The following is a 17,365-nucleotide window of genomic DNA, read 5'->3' on the forward strand; positions in this document are numbered from 1 at the left end:
GTTGGCAGGTAGTAATCTCTAAAGCTCAGATGTACAATATCATCCTAACTGACAAATATACAAAGCAGGAGGAAGATTTATAGGTACAGATTGCTGCATTACAATTACACTGAGGACATTGCTGTGTACATTAATAACTAAAAAGCTATATATATATAAAAGCTATTAAGTATTGTATCGCATACTGACGTTTGAGTAAATTAAGTTAGTTCATACTTAACAAGTGTAACCCATGCATTTCGAGTTTTTATTCTTACGTGCTGCCAGGTGATCAAACAGCTATATTCAAGGCCTTTAATGCTGTGGAAATATGGCCATCACACATAACATAGTGGCTTAACCTAACCCATTAAAACAGGGAAAGCATCTGTGTCATTTTAGATTTTAGCATTGGCTATTCAAAAATAGCAGATATGCAAACTCTATGAGATCTACAAACTTGTACACATGCTACTTAATGGGACAAAGTAATCTCTATTGTTTCAGAAAGCAGTTGGATGGATTGGTGTTTAAAACAGACAGTATAATCTCCATGTGTGCGCGCGCACGCACGCACGCACGCACGCACGCACGCACGCACGCACGCACGCACGCACGCACGCACGCACGCACGCACGCACGCACGCACGCACGCACGCACGCACGCACGCACGCACGCACGCACGCACGCACGCACGCACGCACGCACGCACGCACGCACGCACGCACGCACGCACGCACGCACGCACGCACGCACGCACGCACGCACGCACACACACACACACACACACACACACACACACACACACACACACACACACACACACACACACACACACACACACACACACACACACACACACACACACTCCTTGTTTACCAGAAGAAACAGATGATGCAAAATCAGTACACTGAAAGCATAATTATGTTTTTCATAGATCTTGCTGATTCATATTTTCTTTTTACAAGAATTAGGCTCAAGTTGTTACACATAGACCCTTCGACTTGACAAGGCATAATCAGTATAACAAATGGCACAATTAGGAGCTGGGTGATATATCTTTTCCACCGAGCAAGACACTGTGAATAATAATTGTTTATAAAAACAGCAAAATACGTCTTCACAATACTATATACACAAAATATGAATACAATCATTTCAATAATTGCACATCTTATTAATGTAAAGAAAATACTAATACACAGAATATCGAGCAAAGCTACAATCAAGGCAACTGGTAATTACAGCATACGGCACAATACTTAAGCAAGAGATTATAAAGACAGATATACAATACATATACAATCCCGAATGCTGCGCACACTTGTTAAATGTTTTGCGAGGATGGGAATGCACTTGCAGTATACCTTGCTGTGTGGTTAGTTTAGCTGTATTTAAAGTCTCACATTCTTTTTTTTTTTACCTGTCCTGAATCTTGAACATACTCAGATATAACCAACCCAATGTATTGTATGTAAAAACGAGGGCAAAATCATGTATTTTTCCAATAGAATGATATGGATTCAGGTTAAAAATCAGTAGAGTTGCGCATTAACCCAGTTAGATCTGGAACACCTAAACCTATACCTCTGTGAATTAGCTGTTATATATACAGTAGCAACATAGGTTCATAGGTACGGTAGTTGTAGTGCGCCCCCCCCCCCATCAAGTTATTACACTAGCCCGGAGCGCAGCCTGAAGAAAGAGAAAAGAAAAAAACAAGACAAAGAACACTATAGACTTTTGAAATGCATGAATAATACAAAAAAAAGTTTTCCATTAAAGGATTTATAAGGCATATTTAGAATGGGCAGTCTCTGTGTGTGCCATATAAACAGGCTGAAGTCTTCCTTGCTGGTCTCGTGGTTGTGTGGTTTAACACAAGGACGCGGTGCAGAAAGCTGGATGTCCTTCAGTACATCCACAGGTTTGTCAGCCTCAAGCGAAAGAGAAGAGATTGTACTGTAATGCATGATTAGTTGAATACATGCCAAGCAACAGGCAGGCAGCCATAAAGGAGACAGAAATTGAGAGCCAGGAGCGATGTAAGGACAGAGAGAGAGCAAAGCATAGCTCAGGGTTCCCCAATTCATTTTCCTCAAGGGCCATATTTTGACTAGGGAACCAGGCTGGGGGTCGAGTCCGCATGCGCGAAAAATTGTGTTTTTTATTTTTTCATTCGTTAATTAAAAATTGTTCTCAACCAGTGGTCCGGGGACCACCAGTGGTCCTTGAGGGGGTGCCCAGTTTGACATGCATAGGCTACTGACCCCCATTTAATGCCATTTATATCTGGGACACCCCCCCAAAACAAAACAAAAAACCTTTTTTTCCCCCCTTTTTTTCCCCGAAATTCTTCCAGGGGCCACAAGGGGGGCGCTCTGCGGGCCGCAAATGGTCCGCGGGCCGCCTATTGGGGAACCCTGGCATAGACCAACAATAAATTAACCTTTCTAAATTAGCCAAAGAAAAAATGATGTCCAGTAGCCTATAGCTTGATCAGCGAAACAAAGCATTATCACCCCTGAGGGCGCCAAGGGTTTGATTCCTCAAATGCTGGAAATGGATGAGCACTGCGGTCAGCATAATTCATGGTTTTTTGATTAAACTGTCTACCAGGTGTGCAAGGGCCACACAATGTCAGGGCATTCAGTTGTGTGTATATATGGTGGATCTGATTGAATCCTCTTCATACAATGTCTGACAAAGCACTCACCATAAATTCAATCGTTGTTCTTCTTCTTGCGTGCGTACGTACGTACGTACGTGCGCAGGTGCGTGATTGCGTGCGCGTGCGTGCGTGTGTGTGAGTGTGTGCGCGTGCGTGCATGCATGTGCGCGTGCATGCGTGCGCAACTGCGCATGTGTGTTTGGATGTGTGTATGCAGATACACTATCTTGTTATGTGTGGATCTATAAAGCAGAGCAGACAGACAGATAGACAGAACGATATACATATTCTGAAGCTTCTGTAGACTTCCCTGATCGACTCTGTTATGCATGTCACCCCATACCTCAGCATACGGTTGACTCCTGGCTCATTCTGTGCCATTACATCTCCCTTCATTCACTTTCCTCTCTCTCTTGATCCTGAAGCATGTACAAAGAAAATGTACGTAGGTGGTGGAATTGTAGAAACGGTTAGTTTGAACCATAGCCTCCCCAAGAGCCCCAGTCAGCCCAGGGCCTTTGGGATCCTGGTAACGTTTCAACTGCTATTTGTGTAGCAGCTCAGACATCTTGAAAACGAATTCTGCAATAGAAGGTCACAGTTCTCCAGCTGTCCATTGATAGGTTAGTGGCCTAAAGTAATGCAAGCTATGTTTAATGTGTAGAATGCTGCGTTTGCAATAATGCAAATACCTTTTAGAAGTGACAGTAAAGGTACAGTATTGAGAATGTTGCCTTATAGCCAGTTGCAACCCACAGGGCATTACGTCAGATTTTAGCAATGATTTACTAGCCTATTCTGACATTATGCTGCAGTTTGCTGATCGTGATCTTAGGGCTATAACGGTAACTTGGTGTTTGTGTGTGTGTGTATGTATGTGTGTGTGTGTGTGTGTGTGTGCGTGCGCACGTATCCACGCACAAATGTCAGAGTCCCGTGGTGACCTGCGTGACCTCTGAGTTGAGGTCATCGTTGGCAACACTGGCACTGCAGCCAGAGGACCCCTCCACGGCTAGTCATACCTACAGAGAGAGAGAGACAGAGAAAGAGAGACAGAGTCTTACAGTACTGCATCGAAAATACGCATGAGCTCATTCTAATAAAGTTTCTTGGGGGTTCTTGATTGTTGGGGTGTCACTGCAGTGCACAGTCGCTAGAGCGAGACGGTAACTTGTACTGCACTGTGACTCAGGATTTTCTGTAATCGAAATGAATTAAGCGAAGTGAAGTAAAGATTTTCTTCAGTGCATTGGTTAGAAAGTGACTGAAGCACCAACAGGGTGGGTGCAATAGTAGGGCAATTGGTATGCAATACCATTATATACTCGACCCCTATGAGCCTGCCTGCGAGCTGAGATCCTCAGGCAAGGCTCTACTTACAATAAAAACTGGTTTAAAAAAAACTATAGGCGACCGGGCCTTTGCAGTCCGTGCAGGCATGCACCAAGGGGCCAGTGAGGCTATTCAACGTTGAAGCTCTCCTCCCTAGTGGTAGGAGGAGGGACTACAGGCGGACCCGTGGATTCATGACCGGGAAACCCCGTGCAGCTGGGCTTTAACATTGAGCGCTCGGTTGCACTTCCGCATTTGACCACCAAAATGTGGTGGTCAAATGCGGAAGTAGACGTTCTGAGACGGTACTTCCGGCAGTCTTCCGGGTGCTTCAAAACGCCACTGAGCAACTTCCACTGACATGAATAGCTGGGGGGGCGGAGCTTCGCGGCAGTTCAGTCTCTATCCTTTTATATACTCTATGGCGTGCACCCTTACTGTGGAATGCCCTGCCCCTGGAAATCAGGATTGCCGACTCGGTTCCTCGTTTTAAATCACTCCTGAAGACCCATTTTTATAAAGCTGCTTTTAATCCTTTATCGTTGTGAATGTCACGTATTTTCTTAGGTATTTGTCACTTTCTGTTATCCAATGTTTTGCTATTATTATTGTGTTCTTTGTTGTGTTCCCTTTGTTGTTAAGCACTTTGTGACCTTGTTCTTGAAAGGTGCTATATAATAAAGCTTTATTATTATTATTATTATTATTATTATTATTATTATGTCAGCCTGTAGCACACTGAGTGCTACTGTGGGTTGTTGCTGTCACAATTGATGAGCCGGTTTTGTATTAAAGCTACAAACACGCACGCACGCACGCACGCACGCACTCACGCACGCACGCACGCACGCACGCACGCACGCACGCACGTGTTGGACTAATGCGTGCCCCCGCTCTCTTTCTTCAGTTTTCAGAGAAAGAAAGAAGATGGGCTGTTGTGCTTTCTTCACCATCCGCTCTGTCTGCACTGCTCAGGTGAGGTCCTCAGTGATGTGCACCCCCAGGAATTTGAACTCTCGGACCCTCTCTACTGCAGCGCCCCCGATCTGGATGGGAGAGTGATGTCTATAACGCCTCCTGTAGTCGAAGATCAGCTCTTCAGTTTTGTCAACGTTGAGAGCCAGATTGTTCTGGCAACATTGTGCCAAGTTCTCCACTTCTCTCCTGTACTTTTGTCAGTGTTGGTGTCTTGGTTTGAGCTGAACAAAGTCACACAGTCGCGGGTGTACAGGGAATAGAGAAGGAATAGAGAAGAATATATAATAGTGTTGTTTTTCTTTAGGATTGCGAGGGAGGGCATGCAGGCAGAACTTGGGTTGCATAGTTCTGTTTTTGAGGTTGTTTTGTTGAGTGCAAAGCGATAGAGGGCTATCTGTCGCGTATAAAAAAGAGCATATTGTGTGGCTCAACTGTGAACAAAAAGCCTCATAGTGTTCAACAGTTCAATATGAATATGTTTATCGTTACACCCCTGTTCTTTACAGACATCTGTTACGTTTTCAGTTATGTGTAGGCCCAGACATAGGCCTTCACAATGCATGTGAAGCAGAAATAGAGAAATAGAATACCTGTTGGTTTGTCCTGTCCCCCGTGTGTGTGCTATTATGTTCCAGCTGGGGCAAGTTGCGCCCTTGCCCTCCACGAGATGAGTTCTGCAGCTCCACCACCGAGGGGGTGGGCGTGCAGAACTCACGGAAACAACGCTTGAAGTTCTCGTCCAAGAAGGCGTAGAGGACAGGGTTCAGGCTACTGTGGATGACAAAAAAAATGACATTTTAACCACTTAAAACCTAAATACTTAGTTGCCTGAGGTCCCCCAGGGATCTCTATTTGGTCCCCACTTTTCACCCTATACACCAAATCCCTCTGCGGCTAATAGCAGACATGTTCACAATGTGTAACAACACGATGCATTAGATAATGGTCATTATGACATGCCCAGTATAGAGGCGACTGTGGCTCAAGAGGTAGAGCAGGTCGTCCAATGATCCATGGGTCGGCGGTTCGAATCCCGGCTCCTCCTGTCTACATGTCGAAGTGTTCTAGGGGCAAGACACTGAACCCCAAATTGCTCCCGATGTGCTGGTTGGTACCTTGCATGGCTTCCGCCGCAATCAGTGTATGAATGTGTGTGTGAATGGGTGAATGTAATGCACAATCTATGTAAAGCGCCTTGGATAAAGGCGCTATATAAATGCACCATTTACCATTTATAGGGATGCTAGGGTTCATATATGGTTAACAGGATTCTATTCACCTCGATATTGCCAATGGACAATTTCACAAACACATCTTTATCTCTAAAAGGCTGAAAGCCAAGGCCAGATATTATTATTATCAACCCTGCGTGTTTGGCTGTGTGTGTGTGTGTGTCCGTCAGCAGCAACATTTGCAAACTACTACACCTACATTAGATCATATTTCATGTTGTACCACTACCCGCTGCCTGCAGGCCAAGGAATTCCCAAATATTTTTTTCACACCAGACTCACCGACTATGACTATGAGATACGTGTCTGCCAGGCTGGGGGTGCAAATATTCTATCCGAGTGCAAGCTCGTCATTCTAGTGAAACAGCATGCATAATGCATAATGCAACACCACTGTTTTACAATTCATCAGAGAGACAGAGACAGAGACAGAGACAGAGAGAGAGACAGAGACAGAGAGAGACAGAGACAGAGAGAGAGAGAGACAGAGAGAGACAGAGACAGAGAGAGAGACAGAGACAGAGACAGAGAGAGAGAGAGAGAGAGAGACAGAGACAGAGACAGAGACAGAGACAGAGACAGAGAGAGACAGAGACAGAGAGAGAGACAGAGAGAGAGAGATTGATTTTTAAAAGCTCTTTATTAAAACCACAGCTTTCCAAATCAGCTCATCTCGTTACAGAAAGGTAAAAAACAAAATTGTTCCACCCTCAATCAGCTACGCAGTACATGAATAAGAGTATTTTTTTTTTCCTTTAAAAAAAAACAAAAAACAAAGGACCAACTCTCCCTCTTCCTGTGGTAAGCATAACACCCCCCCAACAGCCCAAATATGAACAAAACCTTCCATATTATTTGTTAGCTTGTAATGTTCTACCCTAAGTCTGGCAGCCACCATCCCCGTTAGGACTTGCACTGGATCTATAGACCCAGCCCCCTTTAGCTTGTTCCTTCTGGTGATCCAGATCGCGAGCTTTGCCATACCAGACATGAAGTTTAACATTGTATGCACCATCTTCCTTGCTGCAGCATACTTTGGACCAAAAATAAATTTCTCAAAAGAAAAATCTTCGCCTAGTCCTAAAAACCACCACTCCAACAACTCAAGAACACTTTTTAACCTTGTACACTTAGTAAACAAATGTGCAAGCGTTTCTGGTTGTGAACAGAAAGGACAGCCCTCCCCTGTGCTTGGATCCAGGTGTGTCAGGTGTCTATTAGTGGCGATGGCCCCATGCACAATCCTCCACTGGAGGTCGGCCGCTCGCTTGTCGATTGGCCTCTTGTACAACGACCTCCAACAACCCTTCGGGGAAGAGTCCGGGCCGAAAACCCCAGCCCACCTTGATGCTCTGTACCCCGTCAACGAGCGTGCATGTGAGACCTTAACACAGATGTGATAGGCCTCCTTTTTTTCCATCTCACTGAATTGTCCCAGCTTTGGGGTTTTGAATGAGAGAAGTTGGTCTTCCCCCTCCTGCCACTCCCCAACAGCCGGAGTGACAGTTAGAGATGGAAAGCTGTACACACAATCATTATCCCATTGGTCAGAGTTGTCACGGTTTTCAGCAAACACTCTTAGGGGCTCCGATAAGGAACCACAGACCTCTCGAACTATCCTCGACAAGAGCCTTGAGGATCTGATGTTGGCCATCTGCCCCAGCACATCCACGGATGTCTGTGTGGCTTTCAGCAGGTGCCCCAGCTTGACACAGCCTGCCTCTCGTAGAGCAGCCCTCAGACTGGGTGATGACAGCGTTTCAGTCTTTAAAAAGTCATTGAAGAACAGTGGTTCCTCGAAAATCCACATCCCAGGTATGTCACCAGGGTCCCTGGAGGCCTGAAGAACCTGCCACGCTTGAAGGACTGAGACATAGAACGGTGTAAGTCCTGTAGTGTCCGCCTCGTTCAGGTTCAATAAGAACAGCTGTTTGTCGTAGCCCAGGCGACCGGCCTTCTTTAATATTAGGCTGGCTGTGCCCAGCCACCTTGCCCCACAGTCATACAGCAGTCTCTGGCCTGCTTCAAGCCTGAAAGCAGACACTCGCGAGGAAATGTCTATTAAGCCTTGTCCACCTTCCTCCACTGGAAGGTACAGAGCTGCAGCCCTTATCCAATGCTGCCCGGCCCAGAAGAAGTCGACCAACAATCTTTGCACCTCCTCTATTAGGCCCCTGGGTGGAGGTAGAACAATCAGTCTGTGCCAGAGCATAGATGCAACTAAGTTGTTCACGACCAAGACCCTCCCCCTAAAAGATAGCTGGGGTAGGAGCCATCTCCACTTTGACAGCCTGACACGCACTTTTTCCAGCACTCCCTCCCAGTTCTTTTCCTGATATTCTGCCGCACCTAAGTGAACTCCCAGAAACTTCATCCCCTGCCTTCCCCACTGTAGACCTCCGGGCAGGTTGGGAACCACCTCCCCCCTCCAGTGCCCCACCTGTAGGGCCTCACACTTCCCCCAGTTCACCCTAGCTGATGAAGCTTTTTGATACATGTCAAGGCATTTTTTTATTCCTTCTATATCCCCCTGGTTCTTAATAAAGATGCTTACATCATCAGCATAAGCTGAGACAACATAAGAGGGACTTTGGGTCATTCCGGGCAGAGATAAGCCATTAAGAGTGCTCCTGAATTTACATAAAAGTGGTTCTATAACAATGCTGTAGAGCTGACCGGATATGGGACACCCCTGTCTGATCCCCCTGCTGACTGGTATAGGTCTGCTCAACCCACCTCCCACCTTAACCATGCAGCTTGCATCCTCGTACAGCAAGCCTATCCATTTTATGAAACTCTTCCCAATACCAAAACCACTCAAGGTGGAGAAAAGATAACCATGGTCTACTTTGTCGAAAGCCATCTCCTGATCAATTGATAAGATCCCAACATTTATGTCATGTGACTTGCAAACCTCTAACACATCCCTAATTAAGAACAAATTGTCCATAATAGTCCTTTCTGGTACACAATAAGTTTGATCTGGTTGTATTAATACACCTAGGTGGTCCTTCAGTCTGTTGGAAAGCGCCCTGGAGAGCACTTTGTAGTCCGAGCACAGTAATGCTACAGGTCTCCAGTTCTTTAGGAGGGCTAGGTCTCCCTTTTTGGGGAGGAGCGAGAGAACTGCTCTCCTGCATGAAGGTGGCAGCGAGCCGTTTTGATAGCATTCCAGCATTACTCCATGAAAGTCATGTCCCATACATTCCCAGAAAGCCTTATAGAACTCAATGGGCAGCCCGTCTAACCCTGGCGCTCGGCCAGCAGCTAGCTGTCCTACTGCTGTGGTCAGTTCTTCATAAGACAGGTTCCTATCCAGGTCAGCTCTCTCCCTGGGCGTGAGCTTGACTAGACCTTCCAAAAGTTCTGACTGGCACTGCTCCTCACACGGCTCCGCTCCGAATAGAGCTTTGTAGAAGTCAACAGCACATCTCCTCATCTCACCAGAGTCTGTAGAAACCCTGCCATCTGGCAGTCTTAGACAGGACATCTGCCTCCCCTTTGCTTTCTTCTTCTCCAGGTTGAAAAAGAACGAACTTGGAGCATCCATGTCCTTAATTGTCGTATAACGAGCTCTAACGAGAGCTCCCTTCACTCTCTCCCTCATAAAGGAATTAAGCTCCAGTCTTTTTTTCTGAAGCAAAGTCTCATCATCGGAACTTGTGTCAGAGTGTAGTCCACTTTCAATGTTCTTTATTTCCATTTCCAACTTTTCCATCACTTCCCTAGTGTTAGTTGTAGTGTAAGATGTATACTGCTGGCAAAAAACACGGATTTGGGCTTTCCCTATTTCCCACCACAAAGTCACATTTTTTCTGAGTCCAGATTGACCAAAAAGTTTTAAAATTCTGACAAAAGGTTGTATCTTGCAACAGTTTTGTGTTGAAGTGCCAGTAACTATTAACTTTTTCTCCAGAAGAAAGACTCAGACATACAGTAGTTAGATGGTGATCACTGAACCCCACTGGACTAATACAACTACTAGTCAGCTGACCTCTGAGCCCTTCTGATATGTATATCCTGTCCAGTCTAGCTGCACTCACCCTGTTATCCACTATCTTAATCCATGTGTACTGCCTTGCTTTTTCGTGTTTCAATCTCCATGCATCTACTAGTTCTAAGTGGCTAATTGTGGTTTTCAAACTGACTGATGACTGTAAGTGCGGCTCCTCGCTCATACGGTCGAGAGTAAAATCTGTCGTACAATTCCAGTCACCGGAAACAATTTTGAGGTCCTGATTCATGGCTAGCCCGTCTTTCAGTTTATTAAAAAGAGTTATTCTCTCTGAACCTTGGTTAGGGGCATAAACATTGACAAAGCAGAACACACACCCCTCAACTTCTGCTCTGACCACTGCCACCCTCCCCTTTACAAGCTCTTCTTTAGATAAAATATTCACATTTAATTTGTCTGAAAAGAGAACTGCAACGCCTCCACTGACATTACTACCATGACTTAGAAAAAAGGAGCCTTTCCAAAACAGGCCCCAGTCTACTTCATTTTCCTCATCACTGTGAGTTTCCTGCAAAAAAAGCACATCAATTCTCTTCTGCTCTACTATCTCTGCTATTAGAGCCCTCTTATGCCTGCCCCTCCCTCCATTCATATTCAAAGAACCTATCTTAAGCCCCCCCATCAGAAAACAAGAGTGCAGAGAAATAGAGATCAGTAGAAACAAGCTCAAGAGTGAGCAAGACCCCTTGTGATGCATGATTTACTTTTTTTTCTTGGGCGCAGCAGCCCTCTTTCCTGCCCTCTTTGTGGGTGCTTCCACTACCTTATTCACAGAAGTTACAAACTTCCTCAGACGAAACCTCTTTCTTTCATCCAATAAGTCAGTCCCAACTGTTTTCTGTAAGACATTAACACTCCTTATGAACTTTCCTATATTAGGAAAGTAGTCATTTACTTTAACAGATTTCCCAAATGTCTCGTCCAGAAAATCGTTTATTTCATGCAAGGAGTAAAACTCGTTTTTTCTCCCCCCCTTGGATTCTTTTTCAGTTTCACTTTCTGGCTCACTTTCATCATACTCCTCCTCTTCCATCTCCATTTCACTGTTCTGCTGACTGTTTGACAAGGAGGTGTTGCCTCCTCCTGTCACTGCATCACTAGGGCTACTACTAGGCACTGACAGTCCCTCCTCTGAGGAGCTTGTAGAGGCACCTACGTTGGCGCCAGCACCAGCATTAGCCACGTCCGCTTCAATTTGCGAGTGTGTCAACTGTGAAGACTGACTCACAACTTCAGCCTCATCTGCTGATCCTTGTGTCTCATCAATCTGTTCTATCCAGTGTTGGGCATCGTTACTTTAGAAAGTAACGTCGTTAGGTTACTGGATTACTGCCCATAACAATAATCCCTTACCGTTACAAATTACCTTCTGAGAAAAGTAAAAGATTATTTTTCCGTTATTTTCCGTTACCCGACAATTAAAACCCATTTTTTAATGCTTGCGCAAGTTGGTTACATTGTATTAGGCTACTGCCTACCGTCATTGCGCCGCATTATCACGGCCCGGTTAAAAACGAGAATGATACACACCATGAACTGACCATAGACAATATCCCCTTTACAGCTCTCTCTTTATTAATGAATATAATTTGCCACAATCGGCACGTAGGACTGGACAGAAAGAGAGTGCAGAGAGTACACTACAATATGCCATACTAGGCTGTTGCGCTGCGCTCTGATGCCCTCTCCACGCCGCGCGCCGTGGCGCATGAAAAACAACAACAACTCCACGTGGACCCACGACGACCCACGTATGAATTAGATAGTTTATAAGCAATGGCACGGCGGCCATCCTTGCAGGCAGTGACAGTAACAGAATGATAATCCTGTAGGCAGTAACCTGTTCATTTTGGGGGGGCAACAACAACAGCCTGTTGTTGATGATGAACGATACTATGAAACTTAACAATTCATGAACTAGTACTCACCTAATGACGCCGCCACGGAGGATATACCATGTTAAACGTAATTCCAAAGTGTTTAGCCTACATTGTTTAAGTCATAGACGCATGCGGTTTTCATGAACTTTGGCTAAAAGCATGGTGTTGTTATTATTCCACTACCACCCGGCACTTCTAGTCGACTAGACTGTCATGGCAGCTGGCTACAACCGAAACAACTTCCTCTTCAAAATAAAAGCTACTTGTAACAATACTTTTATTTCTTAAGTGAACTACAGGATGTAGTAGACGCAGGATGTATAGTACATGGTATAGTGGGCTTGGAAGGATAACTCACACAGAAGGCAGGAGAAATAGACTCCGCGGGCAGTCGGGGCTTTATTATTTTTTAAATCTTGCCAACAAAATGAACAGGGACACATTATAGTAACGGGATTACTTTTTTGGAAATGTAACTAGGTAACTAACTACTAAATTGCAAAACTAAGTAGTTACTTTATTCCGTTACCAATGAAAGTAGTCCGTTACATAACGCCGTTATTAATAGCGCCGTTACACCCAACACTGGTTCTATCGCTGGCTGCTCATCTGTCACGCTAACAACATCATTCTTTTCTACCGCTGGCTGTTCGTCTGCCGCGATAATAACATCATTCTGTTCTATCACTGGCTGCTCGTCTGCTGCGCTAACGTCATCATTATCAGGGGGCGGGGCCGCGGCCGCGGCTGCCCTCAGTGCCCTGGCTACAGCCTGCCTTGCTACTGCTGTAGCCTCGGCTCTTTGTTTTTTCGGACACGCAAGACGCTTATGTCCAAACATCCCGCACTCAAAACATCTCATGTTGCCACCGTTAGCATAGACCATATAATGACTGTTGTCATATTTCACTTTGAATGACACCTCCAACTCCTGTGTAGGAGAGTCGAGGAACATGTATGCTTGTCTGCGAAGTGAGTGGACATGTTTTAGCTTCGCGTCTTTACACCTGTTACGGACCAAGGTCCTGTTGGTTATTTGATTATATTTGTTTTAGTATAATTATTATTTATGGTGACTATTTAACTGGGATAATAATTATAAGTTGTCTTATATGGCATATTATTAAGTTGTGTTTCTTTTGCTCCCTGATTATGAATGAGTTAATGCAACTACGAGACTGTTGGCTGCAGTTCTCATATGAATGAATACAGACATGGCTGTGAGTGACAGGTCCCTGATTGGACCTGCCCCTCTCTTCCTTATTGGCTCTCCCCGACAACACCAGTTTCCTGTTGGCTGAGCACTCTTCCTGTCACTCTATAAAAGCTCAGTTGAACTTGGACTTCACCGGGGGATGACAGCATATCTAGCAGCAGAGACTCAATCCCTCTGTCCGCCGCTCGTTTGCCTGCCTTTTGTTCTGTTTAGTTTTGTTCTTTATTAGTTGTTCTTTTCTGCCGTAAGTTGCCTGAGATATATTTTGTTTTGGTTTGTTGCCCAGTGATTTAACTTAAAAGCCTTAGTGCATTCATATATATATATAATTGTTACTCTTATAAAGTCTGTAAATTACTATTTCTTCATATGTGAAGCCCGGTTCCTACTCCACCATGTAGGGGTGCCAGGTATTTTTCCTTTCTCCTGTTTTATTGTAATTTTGGTTAGTTAGGTTAGTTAGGGATTTAGAATTGTATTTTTGTTTAACTCTGTTAGGGCCTTAGTTAGGGGTAAACTTTTGATTTTTAGTTAGAGCCGTTTTCTTAGCATAGAACCTGTACCTTGAAGCCAATACTATACAGTTGTGAAAATGTGAACCAAAGAACAAGAAAATGTAAACTTGGTCTCTGCTAACGGAAAAAAAGAGCTACAACAATAAACTAAAGTTCTTTTTCAACCCTGTCTCCTCTTGCATTATGTTATGTTCCTTCACCCTAGACGAAGGTGCGTAACATGATTGGGGGCTCGTAAAAGTAGGTAGGACATTGTTTGATAGCAGTTATTCATTCTGAATTGTTTTTTTTGAAAAAGAAAAAAAAAGTCAAATTCCAAATTGTTTTCCCCCCAAAGAAAAAAAGATTTGGTAATTTGTTTCGGTTAAGGTTACCCCTTCTTAACTAGGTCCGTTTGTAATCGTTTGTATTGAGTTTTTTGGCTTCTTTTGAGTATTTTTTTTGGCTTAGTTTGTTTTATTGGAAAGGCAGCATCGGGTTGGAGTTTGGTCATTCGGTTTTGTTTGGTCTGGTGAGTAGTCAATTTAGTAGTGTTTTTCTGTTCTCTCTGTTTTGGCAGTTTTTAGTATAGGGTCTTGAGTTGTGAGTAAATGTCTTCTGATCGGGTAGAACATAGCAGTGTTTCTCCCTCTGTGAATATAGAGGAGGCAGTAGATTCAGCTCCAGTTTTTCCCACTTTTGTAAAAAACTTTACAAATTTAGAACGAAACCTGGTTGTTTAAATTTGTAATATTCCAGGTTCCGTCAGGTGCCGATAAGGCTGAGTTGAAACAGTGTGTTGTGGAGAAACTCTCAGGTTTCATGCAGAGTGTGACACCAGCGAAAGTTAACATGTCCGTACGGCCGGTTGGGAGTGTGAGGACAGCCTCACATTCCCCGGCGTACTCTGATCGGGGAGATGGGGGGTCCTCCTCCTCTCCTCTGGATGTGAGTTGGATGATATCCAGCGCCATTGCTGGGGGGGTCTCCAAGTGGAGGCGCTACAACGTTGTACCAGGGCTGCGGAGCTCGAGAAACGTTCCCCCCCCAGCCCAGCTCACTGCAGTTGGCAGGAGTTGGAGAGTCATCTACCACCACCCAGGGTGCAACGAACTTCGGAGTCAGTAAGCACACTTTCTTTGGTTTCTCTTCTCAAAGAAACAGAGGTTGATTCGTATTTTGATATTTTTGAGTGCATTGCTACCACTGTAAATTGGCCTAGAAACAGGTGGTTTTCGTTGTTGCAATGCAAACTGGTGGGAAAGACTTGAGGTTTGTGCAGCCTTTTCTATTGGCCGTGGGTTAGAGTAGGATGTTGGTAAAGCACAAAAACATACTACATGCGTGAGTGCCGGAGGCTTATACTGCCAAAGGTTATGTTTTTTTTTCTGTACAGACTGCCAATATGTGTCATTTGCCAGAGAGAAACTGTGGTTGTGTTTGGCTCAGTGAGCAATATATTGACTATTCATCAGATCTGTGAGTTGATTTCGTTAAGGAAATTTAAATCCTGCCTATTTGATCGTAATCTACTCATGAGCAGAGAGTAGTTACGGTAATTAATGCGGCGGCGTGCGCTAATGAATTTATTTTGGCACATCGATCTGTGTTCTTCGCTCCCTCTGTCCGCTGCGACCCTATGGCGGCAGAGTGGGGAAAATTCGAAATTTGCTGTGTTAAAGCCCACCTAGTGTTTGTTCTGTTACTGTCTCCTCGGAGGCTCGTGAGTGTTTGTTTTGCCATTTAGAGGGTCACCTCATTTCGATGTGTCCCGCTCTGCAGCACAAAGATGATCAGAGTCCAAAAAACGAACTGTTGGGTTCATTTAGTCTACTCCTCCTCCGCTTTTTCCCCTGCTTGTCGACGTCAAGGGAGGTGGAGGGATGCTGTGGGAAGTTTTTGTCCCTTTCTGAAAGGCACTGTCTCTCTGTCAGGTTAGGTTGCTGATCACAATCCTATGCGATACGGGAGTTTACAATCTCTCATTTCTTAATGATGTGTTGCCTATTTCAGAGAAGTTCTATTTTGTGTGGTTCTGATGCTCTAGTGTTAGGATTGGAAATGTGTTTGTTAAGTGCTCCGTTGCATTTCTGTGTTTTGCGTTCGCCCTGGTCTCTGTTTTGTGCTGGTGGGTACTTTTGTGTGTGTTTACCAGATGGCGGCGTTATGTTTGATGTTTCGGCAATGATCTAGCTGGGGGGAGATTATTGAAAATACTGTGATCAATTTGGATCAGTCGCTGAGTACGGGTGCCACGGTTATTCCCTGCTTGCGCTTTGACCCGTGCCACGAGCAGGGAAAGGCTGTGGTGAAATGACCTTGAGTAATACCTTCATGTGTTATGGTCAACCAGTAAATCCTTCTGCCACCAAGCCTAGACAAAAGGTTACTGATGTGCTGCCCATATAGGACTGATTTTGTGTGTGATGTGATGTTTGATAAAGAGGCTTTTGTTAACACCCGTTGTTGGCAATCTCGGGTGAAATTCGGTCCAGCAGGTTGTGGTACCTCAATTTTGTTTTCCGTTGTGAAGTTCTGTGTTTTGAAAAGTTGTCTGGCCATTTAAGCATTCATAAAATGTATTGTTTTTGCTTGTTTCTAGTATTAAGTTATGGGTAAACCTAACCAGGTTATCCCTCCGACTCCTTGGTTAACTATCCCAGTCATGTTGGGTCCATTTGAACATTATTTTTGTCTGTGTTGGCCCACTTCTCAAATTGTAGTCTGTTTATTGGTAAATGCTGATTGTTCTTTTTCCCCTTTCTCCACTCGAAATACCCTTATAGTGACCCCTTTTTTCCACTTGACATGTCCTTAGTGATCTTCTTTTCATATGTTTGTACATTTGTGTTGTGAAATGCTTACATTTTGCCTTAAATTCTAGTAATTCATAAGTATGAAAGGGTATTTGGCATATCCCCATGTACTGTTGAATTTTGGTTATTTTGGTGGTTGATCTGTTCTGAGTATTTTCTCACATGTAATTTGTCCGTTGTGAAAATGAAGAGCCAATACTGTGAAAGCCAATACTGTGATGAAGTGACTAATTAATTAAGTGACTGAAGTGTGACTAATTTATTTATTTTCTGTTTTCGCCTTTCTGTTTTTTTTGCAGTTGTAGGAGGTACTAATTTCATTTCGATACCTGCTCCTGTGGTGTTGTTCGTGTCTGTTGTGTTTTGTTCCCCAGAAAGTGGTTGCTGCATTCTAAGCTCTAGTGGCTCTAGCTTGCATGATTCTGAGTTTTTGAAAATTCTGTATATATTCTTTTGTTTGCAGCACTGGATTCCTTGGCCCGATAAGCAGACATGATTAGTTTGATTGAAAATAATCATTTTTATTTTTCAGATACACTATCTCGCACCGTGGGTGTGAATTCTGCTATTGAGTGACCTTCTTATTTTGGGGGAATGTGTTTATATAGCACATTTTGTTTAAAAAGTGACTAGTTTGTTCGTTAGAAAGTGGTCTTCTCGCCTTGTCTGCTTGTGCCAGAATCTAATGGCAGTCAGTGTTTGCACAGGTTTCGAAGATGTAATAATGTCACTAAACCTGTATCTTATGATT

At 44.2% G+C, this 17,365-nt stretch overlaps 1 protein-coding gene across 3 annotated transcripts in view; it reads right to left on the reverse strand.

The window, feature by feature from the left end:
• Positions 1-779: 779 nt before the first annotated feature.
• oprm1 (opioid receptor, mu 1) overlaps positions 780-17,365 on the reverse strand; it is a 131,049-nt gene continuing 114,463 nt past the window's right edge. Inside the window, exons 5-7 of one of the 3 annotated variants that reach the window (XR_013791001.1) lie at positions 5,552-5,732; positions 3,573-3,673; positions 780-1,917 (exon numbers count right to left, since the gene is read on the reverse strand). Coding sequence is in view for 1 of the 3 variants with exons in the window: in XM_079512646.1 (XP_079368772.1) it covers positions 3,668-3,673; positions 5,552-5,732 (187 nt within the window). In the remaining 2 variants the exon portion in view is untranslated. Of the gene's footprint in view, positions 3,674-5,551; positions 5,733-17,365 lie in introns of all 3 variants that reach the window. The other 2 variants (XR_013791002.1, XM_079512646.1) reach the window with 2 other exon arrangements.

This window comes from Electrona antarctica, assembly GCF_951216825.1.
Source record: "Electrona antarctica genome assembly, chromosome: 10".
Taxonomy (NCBI): domain Eukaryota; kingdom Metazoa; phylum Chordata; class Actinopteri; order Myctophiformes; family Myctophidae; genus Electrona; species Electrona antarctica.